Source organism: Erpetoichthys calabaricus, chromosome 13 (assembly GCF_900747795.2).
Source record: "Erpetoichthys calabaricus chromosome 13, fErpCal1.3, whole genome shotgun sequence".
NCBI lineage: Eukaryota > Metazoa > Chordata > Cladistia > Polypteriformes > Polypteridae > Erpetoichthys > Erpetoichthys calabaricus.
This window is the reverse complement of record NC_041406.2, coordinates 54911259-54938441: the sequence shown is the minus strand read 5'-3', so window position 1 is coordinate 54938441 and position 27183 is coordinate 54911259. Positions and strand designations below refer to the sequence as shown.

General features: G+C 38.8%; 1 protein-coding gene across 1 annotated transcript in view; it reads left to right on the top strand.

Moving 5' to 3' along the window:
* Positions 1-27183, top strand: part of LOC114663749 (dynein axonemal heavy chain 11) — a 341140-nt gene that overhangs the window by 311997 nt on the left and 1960 nt on the right. Inside the window, 6 exon segments of the mRNA XM_051936024.1 lie at positions 12944-13063; positions 16185-16427; positions 18267-18449; positions 20582-20697; positions 20789-20901; positions 25379-25519. Coding sequence (XP_051791984.1) covers positions 12944-13063; positions 16185-16427; positions 18267-18449; positions 20582-20697; positions 20789-20901; positions 25379-25519 — 916 coding nt within the window.

The window sequence follows — 27183 nt, the reverse complement described above, 5'->3', positions numbered from 1 at the left end:
AGGTGGTGCTGCAAAGACAGTGGAGCCATATGGCATGGGGTTTCTGCCTTACACAGAAGTGCTTTTACAGACCATGTGGGTGGAAGAGCAGAAGCACTTCCAGGTTGGCCAATATAAGAGGACTTGCCGGCCTCACAAGGACAAGCCACAGTTGGTTGGAAGGTGGATGAAGCTTGCTGGGAGGAGTGGAGGAGGCAGTGACAAAGAGAGAAAAAGGAATAATTTTGTGCTGCTGTGCTTGTGCATACTTGTGGCTGTGGTGGGAAACACTTTGGGAAGAGTTTCCCATAATAAAAAACGTATTGTGTTTTAACATTCTTGGCATTACATTTTTTTGTGAAAAAACTTGGCTTGAAAAAAATTACATATTTATTAAATCTCATGTTTCTACTTTAAAATGTGCAAAACACTAAAATTACAAAATCAGAAGTGTAGAAAGTATAATAATGATACAAATCATAATAATGGATAATAATATTAATAAAAAATAATGCTGATACCATATATACTGTGAAAATGTGTCATTTGTGTGGTATACCTAGAAGCACAGTGAAATGCACAATCCAACATCATGAAAGATTTTCTTTCCAGACCGATCAGCTTTTGAACAGCACATTGCACAAGTGCGATTGACACGAGCGTCACTTTTGATTTCACTTCCTGCTTCAATTCAACTGCCTGAAATCACTGCTCTATCATCATCAACAGCGTAAACACCTGGGCTGCTGAAAAATGTTTATGATACACCATTATGAGGCTAGGAGAAGACGTGTCTACATCGTTGCCTGGGTTAACACTCAGGCCTGTCGCTTACACAAGACATCCCTATACCATTACCCGAGCAACGCTTGGCATCAACGCTATTACCACTTTTACAGCTCAAGTGATCCTCAGGTCTAAAGCTCACACGAGGTGCATCCATATGGTTGCTCAAGTGACTTGGGACTACAGTAATCCCTCGCTATATCGCGCTTCGCCTTTCGCGGCTTCACTCCATCGCGGATTTTATATGTAAGCATATTTAAATATATATCGCAGATTTTTTGCTGGTTTGCGGATTTCTGCGGACAATAGGTCTTTTAATTTCTGGTACATGCTTCCTCAGTTGGTTTGCCCAGTTGATTTCATACAAGGGACGCTATTGGCAGATGGCTGAGAAGCTACCCAACTTACTTTTCTCGGTCTCTCTTGCGCTGACTTTCTCTGATCCTGACGTAGGGGGATTGAGCAGGGGGGCTGTTCGCACACATAGACGATACGGACGCTCGTCTAAAAATGCTGAAAGATTATCTTCACGTTGCTATCTTTTGTGCAGCTGCTTCCTGAAACGACATGCTGCACAGTGTTTTGCATACTTAAAAGCTCGAAGGGTACGTATTGATTTTTGCTTGAAAAACAAACTCTGTCTCTCTCTCTCTCTCTTTGTCTGCTCCTGACGGAGGGGGTGTGAGCTGCCGCCTTCAACAGCTTTGTGCCGCGGTGCTTTGCCCTATTGATTTGTTTGCTTTTCTCTATCTCTGTGACTTTATATGCTCCTGACGAGCACTCCTTTGAAGAGGAAGATATGTTTGCGTTCTTTTAATTGTGAGACGGAACTGTCATCTCTGTCTTGTCATGGAGCACAGTTTAAACTTTTGAAAAAGAGACAAATGTTTGTTTGCAGTGTTTGAATAACGTTCCTGTCTCTCTACAACCTCCTGTGTTTCTGCGCAAATCTGTGACCCAAGCATGACAATATAAAAATAACCATATAAACATATGGTTTCTACTTCGCGGATTTTCTTATTTCGCGGGTGGCTCTGGAACGCAACCCCCGCGATGGAGGAGGGATTACTGTAATGCTTTTCACACTGTTTTTACGGCCAAAGTGACACTGGAGTCTAATGCTAAGGAGGTTAAACTTGTGACCTGTGCCTGTCTGTGTTGGTTTTGGGGAGCTGGAGCACCCTCTAGTGTCCACAGATGTTATAATAATAATGACAATAGTAATAATATTGGAACATTATTATAATCCAGCTCTTGTTCCTGTTTTACGTCTAATGCTGGCTGGGATAGGCTTCAGTTGCCCTGCAACTGTGCCCTGGATAAGCAGGTTAAGATTGTGGATGGATGGATTATTATTATTATTATTGTGCCTATAGTGGTAAAAATATATGAGAAGATTCATGAATGAAATATATTGAGGACAGCACTAATTATTATTATTATTATAATTAGGTGGCACAGTGGTAGCACTGCTATCTCACACTGAATGTGAATTGGGTTCACGTCCCAGTTGTTCCCTGCTTGGAGTTTGCATGTTCTCCCCGGATGCTCTGGTTTCCTCTCATAGTGCAAACACATGCAGGGTAGGTGGCCTTAGTGTGTGTGTGTGTGTGTGTGTTCACCATGTGATGGACTATCTCCCTGCCTAGAGATTAATCCAGGAATACTGCGACCTTGCCCTGGATAAGCTGTTAGTAAGATGGGTGGATGCCTATAAACGTCTGTTCAGTACTTGACACTTGATTGCATGCTATGTGCAAGCTCAATATTCTCTCTCACCAAAACACTTGCATGCTCTATTAATCCAGAGGCGGCAGCCAGTATCTTTGCAAAATAAAGAAGTAAGCTTCCATATTGTGAAAGAATTTGTGATTATGTGTCTTTTTTCAGTGATTATTGTCTAGTTATCTACAGATCAGAGAGAGCAGTTCACATCTGGGCATCAACATTCAATGTCACTAATGATAGATAGATAGATAGATACTTTATTAATCCCAAGGGGAAATTCATAATGGCGCTTGGCAATGAGTTTTCAAGGTAAATGCATGTCCCTGTGGCTGAAAGGGTGCTACAGAGGAGGACCAGAGGGATGGAGAAGTGAAGCACAAAGCTGGTCTCCTCATAACAATGGTTTGTATTTTTTCCTTCTTGAAATGACATGGATAAGCTTTTTGCAATATGCATGTACCTCAAGGCATTGAGCAATACTTGATAATATGTTTGGGTTAAAAATTGGACATATTCAGCAGGTTTTAGGGTTTTTCATCATAATGGGACTCCATTAGATACTTTATAAAAATGTATAAAATATGCTCAACGTTAGAACACAATTTCATGTGGCACACTAATAAACGAGTATACCATGACTGTGAAGAAATACCTTTGACCTGAAAAATACCAAAATTATCCTTTAAAGATGACAGCTAGATTCTAATTCAGCAGTGGTTCTTATAAAAACCATCAGTCAGTTTTTCTGAGGCTTAATAATGCTGTTGAAGAGCAAGCACCTTAACTTAACAGCTGCTCTTAGAGCAACTGGGTACTATTTGTCAGATATTTTACTTTAATCATGTACATGAATCCATTTCTACAAATCATATTATGAGTCTTTGTGGCCCAGTACAGATTACTTCACAACCAATTACAGGCATTCTCTTAGTAGGCTGCCCTAGAAATAAATGCCCTTCATTATGTTAACAAAACAGTAGCTTGTATGTGCATATACAAGGAATTCATTAGGCAGGCAATGAAGCATTTTCTCAAATGTAATTATGTGCAGCAAATGTGACAGTTTGTAACGCTACATAAATGATCACTGCAATTAACTTTGGTGATGGAAGCAATTTACAGGTACAATACAGGTATAAATGATTGTGCAATTCTGGGATTTGTCATTATTATGAAACCAGGGTTGTTCATTGCTCTGACTTTCTTCTTTCATTCTTCCTAACCAAACTGATCTAAAGGGCACTTGATATACTGCAGCAGTACCAGGAGTACTGACATATACTGTACTTCAAAAAGAGAATTTATAGTTTTGTAAATGTATAATACTTTTAATCTATCGCCTTTTCAAATCCACTTAGTCAAATTTATTGTCACAGGGGGCTGGAGCTTTTCCCCACATCATCAAATAAATGAAAATATAAAATTATCTTTTTTAAGGATTGTTATCTACTTTTTAGTTGTAGAAAAAAAAATCGGCAGTTCCTGCTAAATTATTTTTAAGACTGTTCTCAATCTCAATATCACTTTGTTAATTTGCTGCCAAATGTAAAGTTTATAGACATAATGTAGGAGTGCAGATGTTGAAGCAGCTCATATACAAGCATACATTGGCCAAATTCAAGTATAAAGAAGAACACTGAATCTCAAAGAGGCCTTACACACCACTACCTCTGATAATTTTAAGTCCATTTGTGGTGATGGTAAACTGGGAGGCATGTTTAGATATTTAAAGTATAAGTCTGTTTCTTTGCAAAAATCAAAGTATTGCCTGAAGCATAAATATGATCCCTGTCTTGTGCAATATAATCATCAGCACTATGTTTTAATCTTTTAATGATAATTTTAGGTGCCACAGATTTGTCAAGCCCTGGTTTAGCTGCCAGATTACCATATAGAACAGAACACCGTAAATCCGTGTTGAGAGATCAATCAAACATTTAAATCAATGTAAAGTCTGAATGATTGCAGGTGCCTTGTGATGTCCTGGTGCCCTGTCTAAGTTGTCTTTTTTTAATTGTCACACGGTAAATTTAATTCATTATCAATATTAACTGTATGTAGAAAAACCATTTGTTCAATGAATTACCTGGTAATTGCAGCTTGGTCTTTACAGAACATTTTCACATACATAATCCTAAAGATCTCCACTTATTAGAACTGCAGTACAGTGATCCCTCGCTATATCGCGCTTCGCCTTTCGCGGCTTCACTCCAGCGCGGATTTTATATGTAAGCATATTTAAATATATATCGCGGATTTTTCGCTGCTTCGCGGGTTTCTGCGGACAATAGGTCTTTTAATTTCTGGTACATGCTTCCTCAGTTGGTTTGCCCAGTTGATTTCATACAAGGGACGCTTTTGGCAGATGGCTGAGAAGCTATCCAGCTTACTTTCTCTCTCTGTCTCTCTCTCTCTCTCTCTTGCGCTGACTAGGGGGGTGTGAGCAGGGGGGCTGTGTGCAGCTGCTTCCTGAAGGACATGCTGCACGGAGCTTCGCATACTTAAAAGCTCAAAGGGCACGTATTGATTTTTTATCTCTCTCTCTATCTCTCTCTAACTCTCTCTCTGCTCCTGACAGAGGGGGTGTGAGCTGCCGCCTTCAACAGCTTTGTACCGGCGGTGCTTCGCATATTTAAAAGCCAAAAAGCCCTATTGATTTTTTTTTTTGACTGCTTGCTTTGCACTCCTTTGAAAAGGAAGATATGTTTGCATTCTTTTAATTGTGAGACAGAACTGTCATCTCTGTCTTGTCATGGAGCACAGTTTAAACTTTTGAAAAAGAGACAAATGTTTGTTTGCAGTGTTTGAATAATGTTCCTGTCTCTCTACAACCTCCTGTGTTTCTGCGCAAATCTGTGACCCAAGCATGACATTCTAAAAATAACCATATAAACATATGGTTTCTACTTCGCGGATTTTCCTACTTCGCGGGTGGCTCTGGAACGCAACCCCCGCGATGGAGGAGGGATTACTGTATATGGTTTACACAGAAATGGCAAGTGCTTAAAAACATACTTTTCAATTTAGTAACTGTGGTATTTTACTAATGTCGTGGTATTCTAGTATTGTTATATACTGTACATCTTTATTCATTTAGCTTTAAGTTCATTAAAAGTTGATTAATCACAGAACAGCATGGCGTATTAGCTAATAGTCTGACTGCACTAAGAACTTGGCTCGGTCCTAGATTGTTGCTTCCTGTGAAGATATCTCATGCTGCTTTGTGTGCTTTCTCCGGGGTCTCAGGCTTTTTCTCATAATGCAATGCCTGGCTGTTAAGGTGATTAGTAAATATCAGTTAGCCCAGTATGAGACAGTGTGGGTGTATGGGAATGTTCTGCGATGAACTCTGGAAAAAGTAGTTTTGGAAAATGATTTGAATGATATTGTAAACATTTTGTACAAATTTGATTATTCTGCAGTCTGTCTTAAATTAGCCAAGAAGATTAACTGGCCTCCTTTACACCTGGCATTATTAATGTGTTTTCGGTGATCCAATCATGATTGGACAGGACTTGACTACAATTAAAATAAAGACATTAATGCAGTTTCTGATTGGATCTCTCAGCCCACATTCAGACTTGGTAAGAAACAGATAGTAACCATATTTGACACAATTGTAAAAGACAAAGCATCTGTTCTATCTGCTTACAACAACCATGTAAGTAGAAGCTGATTTGAATTTTGTGTGGGCAAGATGATGTCAAATCTCAATCAGGACAGGACATGAACACTACTGGAGGGTCATTTTAATGCTTTTTGTAAATATAATTCTATCCAGATTCAAATGAATGTTAATGCAAGTTGTAAATGGGCCTATTTCTTACAGTAGGTCTTCCTATACACTTTTTGGATTTATATATTTTAGAGTTCTGGTAATCTGGAACAAACTACCGAGCATTGTCATTGAAGCAGAAATCATGATAACCTTTGAGATATACAGTACTGTGCAAAAGTTTTAGGCAGGTGTGAAAAAATGCTGTAAACAAAGAATGCTTTCAGAAATAAAAATGATTGTTTATTGTTATCATTTTACAAAATGCAAAGTGAGTGAACAAAAGAAAAATCTAAATCAAATCAATATTTGGTGTTACTACCTTTTGCCTTCAAACCAGCATCAAATTCTTATAGGTACACTTGCACAAAGTCAGGGATTTTGTAGGATTATAGTCAGGTGTATGATCAACCAATTATACCAAACAGGTGCTAATGATCATCAATGTCACACGTAGGTTGAAACACAGTCATTAACTGAAACAAACAGCTGTGTAGGAGGCTTAAAACTGGGTGAGGAACAGCCAAACTCTGCTACCAAGGTGAGGTTGTGGAAGACAGTTTCATGTCATGGCAAGATTGAACACAGCAGCAAGACAAGGTAGTTATACTGCATCAGCAAGGTCTCTCCCAGACAAAGATTTCAAAGCAGACTGGGGTTTCAAGATGTGCTGTTCAAGCTCTTTTGAAGAAGCACAAAGAAACGGGCAACGTTGAGGATCGTAGACGCAGTGGTCGGCCAAGGAAACTTGTGCAGCAGATGAAAGACACATCAAGCTTATTACCCTTCGAAATCGAAAGATGTCCAGCAGTGCCATCAGCTCAGAACTGGCAGAAACCAGTGGGACTCAGGTACACCCATCTACTGTCCGGAGAAGTCTGGCCAGAAGTGGTCTTCATGGAAGAGTTGCAGCCAAAAAGCCATACCTCCGACGTGGAAACAAGGCCAAGCGACTCAAGTATACATGAAAACATAGGAACTGGGGTGCAGAAAAATGGCAGTAGCAGAAGGCAGTTTGTTCGTCGAAGGGCTGGAGAGCGGTACAATAATGAGTGTCTGCAGGCAACAGTGAAGCATGGTGGAGGTTCCTTGAACGTTTAGAGCTGCATTTCTGCAAATGGAGTTGGAGATTTGGTCAGGATTAATGGTGTTCTTAATGCTGAGTAATACAGGCAGATACTTATCCATCATGCAGTACCATCAGGGAGGCATATGATTGGCCCAAAATTTATTCTGCAGCAGGACAACGACCCCAAACATATAGCCAAAGTCATTAAGAACTATCTTCAGCGTAAAGAAGAACAAGAAGTCCTGGAAGTGATGGTATGGCCCCCACAGAGCTCTGATCTCAACATCATCAAGTGTGTCTGGGATTACATGAAGAGACAGAAGGATGTGAGGAAACCTACATCCATAGAAGATCTGTGGTTAGTTCTCCAAGATGTTTGGAACAACCTACCAGCCAGGTTCCTTCAAAAACTGTGTGCAAGTGTACCTAGAAGAATTGATGCTGTTTTGAAGGCAAAGGGTGGTTAACACCAAATATTGATTTGATTTAGATTTCTCTTTTGTTCATTCACTGCATTTTGTTGATTGATGAAAATAAATGATTAACACTTCCATTTTTGAAAGCATTCTTTGTTTACAGCATTTTTTCACACCTGCCTAAAACTTTTGCAAAGTACTGCATATGGCAGACACATTCAGACAGCTTAGTTATTAGCTAAACAAGCAAGCCGGACAGACTGAAAGATATACTCTTGTTTGTCAAATTTATATACAGTATGTATTTAAAATATTTTGCTACCTATTAAGCAATTTATTTGAAGCAGACTCTAAATTCTATACAGACTACATAAAATATCACTTATCCACAGCACTTAACTCAAAGGTATGGTCAGTGAAAGTTGGAGCCTATCCAGAAAGCATCTAACAAAAGGCTGAAACCAGTCCTGCAAAGAAGTGTCAGTTCATTTCAGTAAGTGATGCACCAAAAAGAATATTCTTATCCCATCTGAAATTTCAGAAAAAAATTGAAGCAAACATTTTGTATCTCTTTCCATTAATTTTTTTCCTATTTGTTTGGGTGCCATTGCACATGGCCTAAATTAAATCAGTTTCACTTTTGATTGTTGTTTTTCAATGAACAGAATGACAAAACAGCAGGTCAATGACAAATATTTTTATTTTCAGTCTTTTCAAAGGCAGCATAATTTTAAAAAGCAAATTTATTAACAAAAATAATTAAAAAATAAATAAATAAACAATAACAAAATATGGTTTTGTAAATAGGTCCATCAACCAATGCACATTATCCCTGTTTATTGACAAATAGAAAAAAAGGGCATAAAAGCATAGCTGAAGAAATACCAACAGCTTGGCCAGTTTCTCTTGCCTAGAATGGCTGTGCTCTTGTATTTTACTAGCTTGTAAATTTGAAGATTTTGCACCTAGCCATTAATAAATTGTTTCAAGCTCACTTAAAATGTATGCAATGTGTACCAAAAACAAGAAATCATGTACTGTACATAAAGTGAAATACATACTGTATACCTGAAGCAATAGTACAGTAGTGAGCAAAATATCCATCATGCTGTTTCTGTCTTAATGTTGTATTTGTTTCAATAGCGAAAAGTGACCTTCTACAAAATAAGTAGGTAAACTGGTTTTGATCTCCTTAAAAAATGTAAGAAAATACATATTTGAACAGACCAGGCATTAGATCCCAATGCATATCTGAATTTCTATTCACCCAATATGTGCAGAAGTATATCAAGTCAAGATTTGAAGGTCCCAAGGTGCTTCTGTCAGATGAGTTATTTGGACAATTGTTACAGACTTCTGTGTAAAGAAATGCTTCTAACACTGGTATGAATTTTAATGTGATCCAGGATCTATATGCCTGTTTGTCTACATTTATTGTCTTTAAATTTTGCTGCTGGCATAAATCTCTCTTATTCCTTTCAGCAAAGCATTCTAGTTTTCCATGGATCTTCTTTTGTATCTCATCCCATCCAGTCTAGATGTTTTTTCCTAATTAATGAATTTAAAATAAAAGCAAGTAACAATCCATTTTGTCAAATCAAACTTGACAAAACCAAAATACAACCCTCACCCAAAAGAGAGAGGAGAGCCAACCAACAGAGCAAATCTTTGAAGTAGCAAGGAAGGAAGAGTATTCCTTTCCCCGGTATAGAAGCTTATTCTAAGTTGTTATTGATTACATCCTGCCATATTTTTAAAAGGTTTTCAACAGATCCAATTTCAAATAGTATAGGACATCAGTTACCTACTGACTTCCAGTTGATAAGTCTTCGTGCTAGTAGTGAGGTAAAGGCAATTACAGTTTGTTTGTCCTTCTTCACTTTAAGCCCATCTGGGAGTCCACCAAACACAGCTGTTAATGGGTTAGGAGGGATTGTGACACCAAGGCTCTCTTATAGGCATTCAAAGATTTTTGTCCAAAACAATATTAATTTGGTATTCACCCAAAACATGTGCCCCAGTGAGGCAGGAGCTAGATTACAACTTTCACAGGTTGAATCTTGCCCTACAAACATTTGGGACAATTTTAATCATAAATGCTCTTGAAAGAAGATTTTAAGTTGAATAATTGAGTGCTTTGAGCATATGGAGCTAGATTGTATTCTGTGCATGACTGCCCTCCACTCCTTTTCTGAAATGTTAAGTGAAAGATCTTTTCCCCATTGTGCCCTGCGATCTTTGAAAGAAAGGGACTTTTAAAATGTTTTTATAAATTGTGGAGATGATTAGTCTTGAAGACTCAGATATCAATATTTCTTCTTGAATAGAAATAAGTAGAAAATGTGGGGAAAATTGGACAGGTTCAGTTTAGCAAAGTTTCTAGCTTGAAATTAGTGGAAATGTTGCTCATAGGATGCAAAAACATTATTAATGTACAAGTCTCTAAATGTTTTAATCCCAAACATTTTCCAACCTTAAAATACTGTGTATGTTTAAGAGGGTGGAAAAGAGTGGTTGTCATGTAGAGGTGCAACAGCTTCTCTGTCTTAAAGTGCTTCCTACAGTGTTCCATATTCTGATTGAATGAAAGGCAATTGAATTATTATTGTATTGACGAGAGTTTGTATTTACTGGAGCACAGAGCAGGGAATATAGAGAAGTACTGCAAGATTTTAATTCTATTGTAGAATAGGCTTGTATATGTTCATCAGTTTATGTTGATGTCCATGGCCTTATGTATAATGCCATGCTTAGAATTCAAACTGAAAAATAGCATATGGACAAAACTGGAAACATGCGTATGCACAAAAAAGCAGATGCATAAAATTGTGTGTACGCAAAGTTCCCCATACTTCCCCTTTATAAATCGCAGTGAACGTGAAATTTAACGCACATGCACGTGCCTACAGCAATTCCCCAACTCTGCCCAGAATTTCACATATTTTAATATGTAAATCAAAATAAATAGCCCCTTCCTTTCAGTGTTTTGTTAAAAGACAATGGTAAAAACACATATTAAAAAGAATTTCACCAAATGCAAAGTGGAGTTTCTACTCAGTGAAGTGGAGGCAAGGAAAAACATACTTCGTGGTGGCTTAGGCAGTGGTATGAGCAGCAAAAGGAAACTGATGGAATGACACTCAAAAGTTCAAGTTCAGGAAGTTGCACAGTGCCCAAAATAAAAAAGAAGTGGTTAGATGCCAAAGTCGACGTGAAAAGGCTAGTCGCAGCCCACCGTTCGAGTATAATATGGAAGTGCATTAGGGCACAAAGGAAAAAAAATAGGGACACAGCGAAGAAGAAAGGTCAAATTGTTGACTTTAATCTTGAAATTTCCACTTTAATCTTGTGGTTTATTTTGTCATTAATGTAGAATGTCGTAAACTTCTTACAATAAATGTTTAATTTACTAGAGTTTCTCAAATCACCTTGTAACTAAAGTAGTACGTTAAATGCTTCATATTCTATGTGCTCTGTGTGTGAATCACTACATGCTTCTTAAACAAGCCTTCCCTTTCACAGACAAGAGTGTGCAGGCAGTGATCGCCACACAGAATACATTACATTTATAATATTACAGCTCTCTGAACATTTTAGAATACTAAGATGTATACTTGATACCCTTTTCATGATGAAGTGCATTAAAGCACGTATTGACATTGGGGCACAGTGCCTTCCCCGTTCAGGAATTGTTCCTGCCTCCCGCAAAATGCATGTTGGGATGCACATGACCCTGGATGAAGTAATTTATTGCAGCAGTACTGTGTCTGTCAAATGTACCAACCCCCAATTCCTGTCCTTCCACTTTCTTTCTCCACATAACCAATTTCCACAATATAAGCTCTGTAATAAATATAAAACCAGCTATAAGCTTAGAATACAGATTCTTCAAAACTTTTAAGGAACACTGAAAAATCTTCGTAATGCATGTTAAATTATTCCATCCAGAGTCGCACCAGCCCCAGCAAGCATACAGTGCGAGGGAGGAATAATCTCTGGATTGGGCGCCAGCTCATAGCTATCGCTGCGCCACCGTGCCCCAACATGTTTTAATTATTAACAGTATACATTATTTAAATTAAGTTAACAATTTACCTGTAAAATGTAATATACATAATTTAGTGTATTTCATCATGATATACATCATAGTATGCAAACCGCACACAGCTCCAAGATGAAAATGGAAATCTAAATCAACTTAAAAGCCAGTCGTCATCATCTGTAAATACGCGCTCTCTTCTATTGAACTGAATTGAATTCCTTTATTGTCATTGTATGGTACAATGAGATTCAATATGTAATTCCTGCATAAACTTTTTTTCCTATAAAATGATGATAAAATAATAATAATAATAATAATAATACAATAAAAACAATGAAAAATATACAATATGAAAGCATAAGTACAATATACATGTACATATAGTGCAGATCGTGCAAATGGTTCATAACATGGCTCAGGTTGTGCAATATTACAGTTGTAGTGTAAGTTTACAGTGAGGTAATTGTAATTATAAGTACAAACAGTTCTACAGGGAGCACTTGATGGTCTGATTGAGTGTGTTTATAGCTCTTGGGATGACACTGTTTGTGAGCCTCAAGTTCTGTGCAGGAAAAGCTCTGAAGTGTTTGCCAGGTGAGTGAAGTTTAAATAGACTGTGCACATGGCTGAGTGGAATCCATGCAGATGCTGGTGGCTTTCCTGAGGCAGTGTGTGCTGTGCAGCTGTGATGACATACAAAGATAAAGTGAGTTAAAATACTCTAAATGATGCACCGAGAGTAACATTGCTAAAGCAGCTTTGGTATTTGGAATAGTTTGGCCATTCCATGCACCTTATATTGTTACAGAATGATTGCAAACAAGTTCCTTAAATTTGTATACGCTATGCAGTTATTTTCGATATATTTAATAAATCCTGCATATATCAGACTGGTATATATTGTGTGTAGTTTTATATATAATTCAGTTTTATTTCTCACCTAGTTGACTCCAATAAAGAAATGTCACTGAAGTATGACCAACCAATCCAGCATATAGTATGTCAGTGAGTGAAATGTTGACTACTGTTCCAAATAAAAGCAACACTTCTGATGCTATCACAACTGAAATGTGTTGGTGTATTATAGAGTGTTCAAAACCTGAAGTAAGTTATACAGAATATTTTACCCAAACCTTTGTTCTTTTCAGGTCCCCTGGGAAGATCTCTGCTATCTTTTTGGGGAGATAATGTATGGAGGACATATTACAGATGACTGGGATAGGAGATTATGTAACACCTATTTGCAGGAATTCATGCAGCCAAATTTGGTAAATCATTTTCCTTTAAAGTATTACAAATGTTTAACTTCTGTTTATGATTGACTTAATTTCTAATATGGTTGCTGTGTCAGCTGTGGTAAACACTAGGCATGGAGATATGACACAGTATGACATAGTGGATAACATGTTAACATGTAAATCCCATCGACAATAAATGAACCCCACCTCTGACTCATCATGTGAATGATCATCACTTAACCTGTCAATGGTGCAATTATAAAATATATACAGGCGTGTATATAGTAAAAAATATAGTAACTACTAGGGGCACCACTGAGCCCAAAACCAAAGACACAGGGATACACAATTCCAGGTTCAAATAAATCATTTATATTTGACAAAAACACCAGCACAAATACACCATTCACAATCCTCCTTCCTCCTCCATGAGAGCATTGCCCACCGCCTCTCAACTCTGACTCGATATAAGTGAGGCAGTGGGCTCTATTTTAAACTAGATCCAGCAACTGCTTCTTGTCCTGTGTCCAGGTCATCTGGAGCATTTCACGTCATGTAGAAACCAGGGCAGTTCTCCCATGACAGTACCCTCTGATAGTATCCAAATACCTCGACAGGGCTGTGTTTCCGGATTCCCATGACACCCTGCATGTATCTTAATCTGGTCCAGCCTTGAGGAACGCAGCCACCTGTCATGTGGGGGAATGAACTGCTCTCGGTAAGCCTGTTCGTCTAGTTCATCCACTATGGCCTCCTGACTGGGTATTAATGCTTCCTTTATTCTGGCACCTTGAAAAGTAGAATTAAAAGTAGTAATCATATGATCTTGTATTTAAGTTGTTTGTATATAGATCATGTTGGTGCCATGAAAACTATTAGTCTTTTACAGTTGTAGTGTGTGAGGGATCTCTGTTTCTCCTTCCGACTTGGATGCCAGAAATATAAAGTTATCTGTATGATTTATGAATGAGCTTCATAAATCAACAAAAGTCTACATGAAGTAACACACTTTCTCTCGTGTTTCGGAAGTGGTGATAGACAACATTTTAACAAATGACCCAGACACGCTTGCTGCAATAAATCAAATGATACAATTTATTCATAACATAAGGATGATAGAAAATAAATATATGCAAGTATATATATATATATTGTAAAAAGACACAAGGCAGACAGAAAAAGAGTTGGGGTGCCATGGGGGACCCATATTTTTGTGCAAGCTTTTGAAATGACATTAGCAATGACATGTTTTTGTTGGAGAGGTTCTAGCTTCGTGAGTCCAAGGTCTAGTCTTACAAGGCCGGCAGGCTTATATAGGAGCAAGAGCAAAAGGGGTGGAGTGTTGAACAACTCAGGCAGACGTGACATCACGATTCCTCTGGATTGTGTTTCTCCATACTAGGGCAAACCATGATCGGATTACCCATTCCCCATTGGATAAGATGACCCAAATCCAGAGTGTTGCGCCCTAAGCTCACATGTTTGACAATGTATATAGATGTATAGTACAGACGAAGGACAATAACAAACAACACAAAACATATTTATGCTACCTTAGGTTGAACTTTTCCTCTCCTATGGAAAAGGGCACATAACTTATTAACTGTGACCTTTGAATGTATGTGGTCAAGATGGACATAGTGTTTAGCTAGTTATTAAAGTTCTAGCGTCAATAGCATGATACTGGCATTTATTTGCTCACAGCTAGTCTACATTGGGTTACCCCCTCATATAGTTTCTGTATGTGCATGTCAGATGCTGCTCTGGACTTTCCTATTGAACTTAAGAAGAGAAATTTAAAATGGCTAAAAACCTACCCATCACAGAGGTTATTCCTTTTCAGTTACAGTGATACCAGTACCATAATACATTAGCTAACTTCATCCTACCTACTAAATTGAAATTAATAGTTCTGGGAATCAAAGTAGGTATACTTATGGTTTGGTGTACACTATTCTTTGTTCCTTCTAGGTCAGCTTTCTCCTGCACATATTAAAGGACATTAAACAAGTTTTTATTTCTTTGTTCAGGAGCTTTTTTTCCTTCTTTGACATGGTTGTACCTTCTGGTTGAGGATGGTACTGCAGTTTTCTGTTTGAATTTTTACACACAATATCCTGTTCTTTTAGCATAAAGTTTATGTCTGCTGGGCAGTTAGTGACCAGTCAACTCCCATCTTCAGCAAGACGAACATGTGGCTTTTATGGTTTCTCTCTTGCTTGTTCAACTTGCTTTACTTCAGCAAGGTTTGGACTTGTGACACCCTTATCTAAATCCAATACAGACAGGTCTTCCTTTCTTCCACTCCAGCACCAGGTTACCCTTTGGAGTAAAAGAGATCGATCCAGCCTCTGTTACAGCCACACAACGGGGACCCTGCTGTGGAGCAGACGTTAGGCCAGGCCGAGAGCGTTGAACGTATAGAAAGAGCACAGATCTGGTATTTGCAAGTTTTGAATGGAAGGAGTAGTTGTTTTGCTATTGGTTTCTTGGGTGTACATAAGCCCAACCTTTTGGTTGACAACTGGTTTAAAGATTTGTCCATCAATGTTGCCCATCATTGTGTTATGACCCTTTGTCCCTAATCAAGTTATGTAGATGGTGCATGGAGGACACACTGACCATTTTATCAGATAAGGCCCAGAGGCTGCACTCTAAAGATGCCCAGTGAGGAGAACTGGAGAGACGTACACGAGATTCCTAGTCACTCATTGTCGGTAAAACTAATCACTTAGCCAGCCTGTTCATTATGAGAGATTAAGTGTAAGAATTAAATTTGATTTTTATATTTACAAAAATAAATTTTTATTACATATTGCTTTTGACTTGTTGATCAATTTATTTATTTTCATCTAGATTCAAATAAAAAAATATATATATATAGAGAGAGAGATTTTTATTAGAGTAAAAACACAAAGCCATAATATGGTAACAGTGTAATGTTTAAGGCATAATAATCACTTAATTCCTGCATTTGCCTTCTGATATGTGCTATTATTCTGCAAATGATTTCCCCTTCTCTAAATAATTTTATGTTACCTGGAGTACCAAGCTGGAAAAGTGAGTAATAAAAATAGGCAGACTGGTGTATATAAACTGTGATGAAATGTGCTATCTTTGTAATGCTGTTATAATATTTTCCTTTCAACAGCTTGATGGGGAGCTTTTTCTTGCCCCGGGCTTTGTGGCTCCACCCAACTTGGACTACCCGGGCTATCATAAGTATATTGAGGATTATCTTCCTACGGAAAGCCCTGCACTCTATGGCTTGCATGCCAATGCTGAAATTGAATTCCTGACAGTGACTTCAGACAACCTGTTTAGGACCCTGCTGGAGCTGCAGCCTCATAATTTAACTGTTGGAGAGGGTTCAACACAAACTGCAGAGGAGAAGGTTAGTGTGAGCACAGTGCTCACAAAAGATTTTAGAATTAATCTTGCACATCTTAACATTTTTCTACTGCTTTTTCAAATTTCTTATTTTAAACAAGGCAGCCCCAGTGGTTTCAAATTATAGTTTTGTTTGAGGTCCTTAGTAAAGACTTCATATGTTTGGAACTAACATATACAGTACAAGAATATATGAGGAAGTGTCATCATATAGACATACTCTTGTCAGTTTATACATTCATTAATAATGCTTTTAAAAAGGAACCATCTGATACTTAGTACCGGTTGAGTATCCCTAATCTGACATTACAAAATCCAAAACCTTCTGAGTTCTGTCATACAAACATACGCAGAAATTGTAACACCAGGCATCTGACTCTAAAACTTTACTTGGACTTGTGCATGAAAATATGCCTATGCCAAAAAAATGAATATGAATAACATACATGCAGAACAGATTTATTCTTTCAATTGTCAACCATGAAGCTTAGAGCACTGCAAAGCAACAAGAAGCACTGAGTGCTACAAGGAAATGACAAACAAGATGAGAGTGGCGTTTACCCCAGGAAGCGTCGAGCGCCGCTAAGCAGCAACACAGAGCTTTGTCCCCAGTGAGGAGACACGATGACACCTGCATTCCAAAGTGTTGGGTGGCACTGCAGATGACTTGTGTGTTAATGGAATGCTACTGCTTATAGTTAACAAAGCAGCTTCATTCTTGCCAAGTGTCCTTACTGCAATTTGAGTTCATTAAATTGCTCTGAATACTTAAGGAAAATGAAACACTGCTGCAAAAATTGCCTTGTATGTTGGCAAAAACATGTTATGTTTTATGTATGTGCGCCTACACCATATGAAAACTGAATGTAGCAACTTGTCGGTCGGTTAAGTGGGCATGATGGGCTGAGGCTTGGCTGAGATATCCCTGACCTGTCGGACAATACCCTGAGAAGTGGCAGCGGGTGTGTGATGTAAACTGATGAAGAATTAAAAAAATGTCTTCAGTGCAAACACACAGCTTTAGCCCCCTTAAAAGGGAACTACAGTAAAATACAGTCTGTATATCATATTGATCACTTATTAAGTTATTTATTTATTTTATTTATCCAATTTTTGTGCTCCCAGCTATAAGTGCTGTGCACCCGTCCAGTATCACAGCCTTCTTCCCCAAACATTCTGCTATGGCTACTAATATTTAAATACACAAACACGCATATTACAGCAAACACATTTCAGAAATCAATCTCAAAGGTAAAAAGACACGGCCAGTTCATGAAAGAGGTTATGGAAAACAAAACAAATTTGGACATGAGCGTCAGTAGGCTTTGCACCCTAGGAACCAAGTTGCCCAAACTATTCTCTTAACATTTCAGTAATTATTTACCGCTCTGATGCTGATCTTTCTGATCATAAAATAGGTCATTAAGATAGCAACTGAAGAGAAGAATTCACAATTAATTGCAGTTTTACGGTATTTAAAGGTTCCTCTAGAGTGCCTCATTCTCTTGCACAGTTTGGCTCAAAAACTAATGAGCACATCGTCATCTCATAACAGGCCTAAGTTTCGAGTTTGTATTTTTCCATCCAGCCATTTATCTCTAAACTGTACTCAAGAAACTGTGACACACAAACACACACCCATCATTGAGATATCGATGATTTTGGTATCAGGGGACCCTAAAATGTCGAGATCCATCGAAAACTAGAGATTACAATTTTTGACGAATCAAAAGCTTTCACTCCTCTCCCATAGAAAATGAACAATGTTTATAATTTTATACATAGAGTATTCATCTGTGTCAAAACTGAATTAACTAAAGGGTTAAGTAATGTTTGTTTTTAGGTGAAAAATGCCCTTGATGAGATATTGGAGAAGCTTCCAGAAGAATTCAATATGCAAGAAATTGTGCAGAAAACCACAGAACGCTCTCCTTATATACTGGTTTGCTTTCAAGAATGCGAACGCATGAATCTTTTACTTCAGGAAATCAGAAGATCTCTAAGAGAACTGGATTTGGGACTGAAGGTTTTTATTTTTGAACTTTGTAGAGCAGAAATGTTTGTTCATGTTATCACTGAATTTTAAAGGAGATCTGCTTTGCAACTGGGCACCTCAATATGCCACCATGACCAGGGATAACAAAAATAGCAAAACAATAACAATTGTGCCCTCTAGCAGTGGGAGCATAACTGGAAAAACACAAAATGCCTCTCACTGTTAACTGACCATCTTCTTCACACCACAGCACACATGCAGGTTCAATAAGGCTTTGCAATGATGGCACAGCTTCAGATAAATAGAGCATCATAAAAAACCTTCAGGTCACCAGGCCAAGGCTGCCTGAGTTTAACTCCATGGCACTCCCAAGCCTTGGTTCCTCCTTAAAAGACCCAGGGACAGTGAAATTGTTCCGTACCACCAGACCTCTGAGCTATCAGAGGAGGCTTCTGTATTGCAGTGGTCCCACACTGCTGTAGTTTCTGAAGCATCACCTTGGACTCTGCCTTACTTTGCCCGGTGGTCATTTAGACACCACAGAATTAAAGGCAACTGCTGTGGAGTTTTTTGACCTGAATTTACCCACAACGTCAACCAGAAAGCACAATGAGGGTTGCAATCATTTTGGGGAGGACAACCTGTGGTCTTAGTGGTCCCCATACAAAAAAAAAAGCCATATTCAATTTAAAGATCAGATCTCAGTCTACCATGTTAGCAGTCTGGGTAGAAAAAGCACATTCCAAATTTACAAATATAAAGGCAGAAAATACATTGACAAAAACTGAAAATGTACACACTCACTGCACAAGTTATTAGGAACCCTTTACTGACACTGGGGGATTTGCTGTTAAAAAGGCATCAGTTCTTCATGGCAAGGATTCAACAAGAAGATGGAAACATCTCTTTGAGATTCTTGTCCCTGTTAACATGATTGCATCACGCAGTTTCTGCAGATTTGTCAGCTGCACATTTACGCTACAAATCTCCAGTTCTACCACATCCCAAAGGTGTTCTGTTGGTTTCAGATCTGCTGACTGGTAAAGCCACTGAAGAGATGACTTTGCTTTGTGACAAGGTGATTGTCATGCTAGTAGCCCTTAGAAGTAGAGTAAATTGCGGCTCTCAAGGAATGGATGCACATCGCTATCAACAAAACTGAACTAGGCTGTGGCATTCAAGCGATGGTTGATTGGTATTAATAGACCCAAAGTGTGCCAAGAAAACATTCTCACATCAATTACACCACCAGCAGCAGCCTGAGCTGTGGACACAAAACAGGTCGGGTGCATGGATTCATGCTGTTGGTGCCAAAATTCTGACCATGCCATCCATGTGCCTCAACAGAAATTGAGATTTATCAGCCCAGACCTTAACTGTCCAGTTTTGGTGCGCCTGTGCCCACTGCAGCTTCAGCTTTCTGTTCTTCTCTGACAGGACTGAAACCTGACATGGTGTTCTGTTGTTGTAGCCCACTCGTCCCAAAGAGTGATGTGTTGCTCATCCTGAGACCAGTTGTACAGAGTGGTAATCTGAGTTATCGTAGCCTTTCTGTCAAATTGAACCAGCCTTGCTATTCTCCTCTGACTTTTCTCATCAGCAAGGCGTTTCTATCAAAAGAGCTGCTGCTTGTAGGATTTTTGTTTTATTTTTCATGCCATTCTGAGATCAGCAATTACAGAAATACTCAAACCAGCCCATCTAGCACCAACAATCTTGCCATGGCTGAAATCACATTTATTTCCCATTCTGGTTTTTGATGTAGACATTAACTGAAGCACCTGACCTGTATCTACATGATTTTATGCATTTTGCGGTTGCCACATGATTGGTTAACTAAATAATTGCATGCATAATCAGGTGTACAGGCATTCCTAATAATTTGCTCAGTGAGTGTACATACATTATTTAATATACTATATATTAAAGAAGCAAAGTTCTATGTCATTTTTTGTTTTTTATGTCCCCATAGACTAGCATAACAAGAAAACAATAATGTCCCATGGTCATTTGGAATATGCAAACGCTGTATGCCTATACTGCCTTCTAGGTCTATCTACTGTATACTGGGATATATGGAAAAGGGTTTAACTACATTAGGTAATTAAAATTAATTTGTAAGATCATTGCAGACCTTAATCTTACATTTTTTACGTCTTCAGGGAGAGCTGACAATCTCTTCTGAAATGGAGGCCCTGCAATCAGCTCTGTATTATGACAGTGTGCCAGAGTCCTGGATTAAATTGGCATACCCATCAATATATCCCCTTGCACAATGGTACTTTTTCTCTTAAACTTAATAAAGAATTTAGTTTTGGATTAACTTTTTTGTATGTTTTTAGTAAAGTCCTTTTTTCTTTTTCTTGAAGGTTTAATGATCTCCTTTTGCGATGCCGTGAACTGGATACATGGACTCAAGATCTGACCCTGCCTGCAGTGGTTTGGCTATCAGGATTATTTAATCCTCAGTCATTCCTGACAGGTAGACAATATTTACTTAACTGGCAATCCGAGTTCCTGTGTTGCTTTTAAGAAGGCTAAATTAATAGGCAGTTGTCTGGCAGAAGCGCTGCTCTGCGTCTCACACCTTCTGTACTCCAGTGTTAGCTCAATGTAATTCATTTCTGTGTTAATCAGTTTATTTCATCAAGCCCCTTCTGCAGAGAACAACTGCAAAACAATTGTGAAACAACTTTTTAAATTAAAAAAACTTTCAGGCTGTCAGAATGAGCAGAAAATAATTGAAGAAAATTGAATACTCTGTAAAGTCTGTATTTCTGAGTCTAATGTACACTTTTAGATGCTGGGTCCCCTACCTTTACTTCCACGTTTCTCTTCTGAACATTTTATAAGTGGAATCAAATGTGGTGCCAAGTTTAGTTGCTTGTTTGTAAACTCTTTTCAGTTCAATTGTATTTTAATCCCACGACCCAACAAAAGTACATAAGAAACAGAGAGCCTGAAGACACACAAACACACACACATATATATATCTAAGCTATTCTAAAATTATTGAGAAAGTGATTAGAAAAAAACTGTTGCCTGCTTTAGAGAACAGAGTATTTCCATCCATTATCTAACCCGCTATATCCTAACTACAGGGTCACAGGGGTCTGCTGGAGCCAAATCCAGCCAACACGGGGTGCAAGGCAGGAAACAAACTCCGGGCAGGGCGCCAGCCCACCGCAGGGCGTGCACACACACACCAAGCACACACTAGAGACAATTTAGAATCGTCAGTCCACCCAACCTGCATGTCTTTGGACTGTGGGAAGAAGCGCCCGGAGGAAACCCACGCAGACATGGGGAGAACATGCAAACTCGGTTCTCCTAACTGCGAGGCAGCAACGCTACCCACTGCCCCACCATGCCACCCTCATTTCATTCAGATTCTGAAAAATATTTTAGTGAAGAAAGAGTACTGCTGAGAAATGAATGCTGGGCATTGAGAGTAGATGCTGGCGCCTGTCCAGTCTTACAAGTTCTTGATTTAAGTCCGCTTTTTATATAACTGGATCAGATCTGCAGTGCTTTATCTCCTGTTTATCAAACACAAAATGTACAGCAGAGTGACTCGAAACCCTGCATCATCGTTTGCGCTGTGGCTCAGGTTTGTTTTCATTATAGAGTGTCTCTTAGTCATGTTAAACAGGAACATCATATACATTTTCAATTTTTTGCTAATGTCAACTAGATCTGTCTGTTAACACTAGAATCCATGTAGCCTACAAAAATATTTGTAATGCCGGGCCACCTTAAATTCCTTCGCACCTCCTCATCTGCGTCTTTGTTGTTTGCTTGTGTGATCTCTCACATAAATACGGAAGTAGCTCAAAACAAAACCAACTCTGTGGCATGAAGAGTTTACTGTGATTTGGTCTTTTGAGAGAAAACCACCCACAATGATGAAAGGTTACTGTGCAGGAAGACTAAGTGCTGAGCTGTCACACACAATTGGTTTTCTTCTACAATGGCTGAATTTCAATATGTGTTTTTTTGCTCAAAAGTGACATGTATAAACTATTTTACAATATATGAGTAATTGCAAAGCACGGATCAATACTCGACAACTGTCTTGGCTTGAAAAATGAACATATTTGGTGTTTAAGCTTTTCACCGTGACCCATGCTCTCCAATGTAAAGCACCAATGTGGGCAAGATATTTTTTTTAAAGTGATTATGTTTGTGATTAAATCATTTTGACTTGAAAAATATCAAATTTATGCTGTTAATTTTTGCATTAGATCAGTCTACTAAATTAACTCAGATTGTGCCATGGACGATGGCTTCTAGTGTTCAGCAGGCCATTAGGTGAAAGATAGATAGATAGATAGATAGATAGATAGATAGATAGATAGATAGATAGATAGATAGATAGATAGATATCCATCCTTTCATCCTCCAAGGTTATCTATCTATCTATCTATCTATCTATCTATCTATCTATCTATCTATCTATCTATCTATCTATCTATCTATCTATCTATCGATTATAAGAGATTTGGAAGGCAGACACCAGCAAACAAAATCAGACATTCAGAAATCTGCCTAATCCAGTTCAGGGCTGTGGGGGGTTGCAGGCCTATCCTGGTAGTACTGAGCACAAGGCGGAAAAGAATCCTGGGTAAGTTTATTGCAGGGCACACTGACATTGGGGCCAGTGTGGCAGTGCCAATGAACCTGGCACATGTAGGTTTGGGAATGTGGGTGGAAACCCCCATGAGAAGGCATGCTGAACCACTGCACTACTCGAAATGCAATTATATATTACAGAGACATGAATACAAAAAAGTGGGTTCACAGTGGGAAATACAGCTAAGATTACTGGCACAGTGATGCAGTTGTTGGTGGTTGCTGGGTTTAAAATCTGTCTGTGAGGTGTTTACACATTCTGACAATTATCTTGGGGTCTACTCCTAATACTGTATAAAATAACATGCATGTTAGGTTAGTTGGAGATCTTCAAATGGCCCAATATGAACCACAGCAGACTGGGTTTGTTCCTGTATTGTAGCCAGTGTCTCCAGTGACCAGAAGATGGATACAGCAGGTTTGAGAATGGCATTTTATGTTAAACTAGCTGCGTGTGGTCTTCGAGCCGAAAGCAACCTGAAGACTCCCTAGCAGCTTTACTATATTTGTGACCTTGGAGAGGCATCTGCTAACTCTTAAGAATTACCCAGGGCAGAGGGCATGGACCCACCTGTGCTTGCTGCCCCACTGGCTTTCGTAAGAAGACAGTGACGATACCACATCTTAGCTATATCGCTGGCATATGAGTCCTATTAATCATTGTCTCGAAAAAAACCTCCAGATAGACAATGTTTTAGTGAAAACCTCAAACCGTGCCCTCCATTGCTGAAGTGTTTCACTTGCACAGTGCTGAGTCGCGGTGTTTGCTTCGTTTCAACTTTGCGTCTCATCATCTGTGTCATTAGCATGACGTTGTTGTTGTGCGGCAGTGTTTGGTCTTTTGTAGTGAGAAGTGAGGACCATGCAAGTGCAAAAAAAATGTAAAAGTGGCTGTGGTTCAGCGTGAGTAGAGCAGACTGCTCCATACACATACACACACACACCCACACACACGCACACACACACACACACACACACTCTCTCTCTCTCTCTCTCTCTCTCTCTCTCTGGCTTAGTGAATGTAGCAAGATGGACAAAAATGGGAAATGTATCATTTTAAAATTAAATCTACCACACGATAAAGTGTAGGGCCCTGAATACTTTCTAAATCCACTATACAAGAACATTGGTGCAGTTTTGTTTTTACCAGCTTTATAGTAAAGTTGGATCTATTTAATATTTTGGTGGCACAGAAAATATCAGAAAAACATTTATTTTTCCTTGCTAGGATTATTGTATTGCTTTGTACTCTTGGTTAAATATTTGGTTTCCACATTGCTGACTAAAATAGAGTCTCGAGTTCATTTTGCCCCTGTTCTTGCCTCCCTGCATTGGTTGCCAGGGCGTTTCAGGCCTGATGTTAAGATTGTATTGATTGGGTATAAAGTGTTTCAAGATTCAGCCCAGCACATTTTAAGGAGATGTTTAGCACTTCTGAGGCTCAAAGATCACTCAGATCATCAGGTCAGGACCCAAAGTTGTTCCTTGGTCAAGTTTAAAATCCGAGGCTGACATGGCAGTCAGTGTTAATGCCACAGGAGCTCTGAAATCGCCTTCCTTTTTTTATTAGATTGCCTGATTCACTTTCTCTTACTAAATCCTCTCTTAAGATTTATTTGTAAAAACTTGCTTTTACTACTTCTCATATTTTAAACTTTATGGTATATGCTGTTTTACTGTTTTTATGTTGATCTTCTCTGTTGCTTTGATTTTTTTCTTAATTTTGAAGCCCTCTGTACATCTTGCATGAAAGGTACCGCCTAAATAAAGCCAAATTTAGAATATAAAAACCCTGTGGCCATTTGTGAATGTACCCTGATTTCTCTTACTTTTTTATCTTCTATCCATCACATTCACTTCTTCATCAGATTAACTTTGCTCCTTGTGCACCACACTTACAGTAAAACAGCTTCCATTTGCTTACTAGCTGACTAAAGCATTTAACTGAACATTTATCATTTTTAAAAAAAACTGACAAATAAAACAATACCAGAGTCCAGACAGGGAGGATTTATTTGATCTGATGTGTTTATTTTTTTACATTTCCCATTCAGTTCAGTCTTTGGCTGTATAATTAAACTGGCAAGAGCTCTACATAAATGAAATGACATGTTGCCAGTGATCAGGTCAGATTATACTTTTGCATGTGCGTTATTAAAAATGTGACGGTGACAGGCAGAATTCAGTTGCAGCAGCACACTGACACACAGTCTCCTTATTGGTGTCACATTTTTACTACATAAACAGATTTCGGCTTTCCCTTGTGACTGACGTACTATTTATATACTCTACTGTATGTGTCACATATCTTCTCTTTTTTTTCTCAGCAATCATGCAGAGTATGGCTCGCAAAAATGAATGGCCTTTAGATAAAATGTGCTTGACGGTTGATGTCACTAAAAAATCCAAGGATGACTACGGTCACCCACCAAGAGAAGGGGCCTACATTCATGGTCTATATATGGAAGGTAAGGGAACCGAGGTTTCTACCTTATATTGACATATTGCACAACAAATGACTTTTTCCTAAAATGTGCAGGACTTCTACAGTCAAAGGTGAGAAGTGTGAACTGCAGAATGTTCCATTCATTTTCCATATCCACCCTTTGCAATAAATGACTGCAACAGGTTAAAATCTATTATGTCAGCATGAGATGCAAACCAGAAAACAGTGGTTGGTGGTCAACCTTATGCAGCCACTCACTTAGGAAGGGCCAACGTGGTTTTGTCATGCCATAAACTGCACACGGGCTTTGGAAAACAAAAACACTGCAAGAACATTGCAAATATCCACTCATTCAGAGTCTGATTCATCAGCATTTGAACTCAAGACGTCAGAGCTATGGAACAGCACGTGCTGTACATTCTCCCTCAAGTTGTCAAACTGAAATTATATAAGGATATAAGAAGAAGAAATACAGGTCTCTTTAGCTGTAAAACAGTAATTCATATAAAGCATCAGAGCAGAGAAAAATGAGCATGGCAGAAGTGCACATCAAATCTAAAGTAAACACTGAATTTGCTTTGCCTCCAGTTCGGAAAAAATATGGAAAAGTTCTATAAATTCAGCAAAATGCATTACCGTCAAAAGGGAAGGAGAAGCTGAACCAGTTTTGAGTGGATTATAAAGGTGAGGTGCAATGGTCTTGTCCCTGAGGGCTAAGGAACTGTCTGCCAACTATACTGAACTGATGATTGAGGTCAAACGTGATCTGTGGACTGAGGTGGCAGTGCTAACCACAGCACCAAAGTGCTTCCCTGAGATAAAATTATACACAAGTCCACAATACTCGGAGTCCTTTGTCTCTCTCTGTGTGTCCTGCGCTCCTATATTTGTGACTTACTAACACCTCCAAAGCCTGTGATGCTTTGGGACAACAGGTTTGCGCTGTCCCAGTCACTATCCAGTCTGCACTACATGGCGTGCAGCATAACTTCGTAACAAACTTCATGCAGCAGTGGATTTTTTTTTTTTTATGTAAACACATGGGTAGTGACATCATGCATGCGTGTATATGCCATAAATTATTCACACATGTGCAAAGCAGTTTGTGCTGCTCTGTAAAGTGTGAGGTGGAGTACGCTTGCAGTACACGTGCTGGTAAACTGGGCAAGTACGACAGATCTGGTAGTGACATCCCCACCTAACATTGCCTGCTGCACTTTTGTGATGTCAAGCTGGCCTCACAATGCATCATGTGAACAAGGTCACTGGCGAACCCAGCAAATTCACTGTGAAAAATGCTTTGCTGAATTTCGACAATCAGTATTCCTTTTAAGTAATAATACTTAAAAATGTGTGTCTAATTGAGTTTCAGGTTTAAATCCCTAAATACTTAGGATTGTAGACTCCTAGTGACAATGACCAGGGAATTTCATGTATACATCCACCCCTCCATTTACTGAAACTACTATATCCAAACTTTGGCTAATGGGGTACTTAGTGGCACTCATTCTAATAGTGGGCTATCAGACCAGACCAGCTCAGGATAAAAGAGATACGGAAATGCATCTGAAAGGCACACCAGAACAGAAGTAAACTGCAGTCGCCCACCACAGACTGACAAACTGGCAGAATTTAACAGCTTAAATGTGACTAAACACTAAACATCTCATCAGGTAAGGCAGCCTC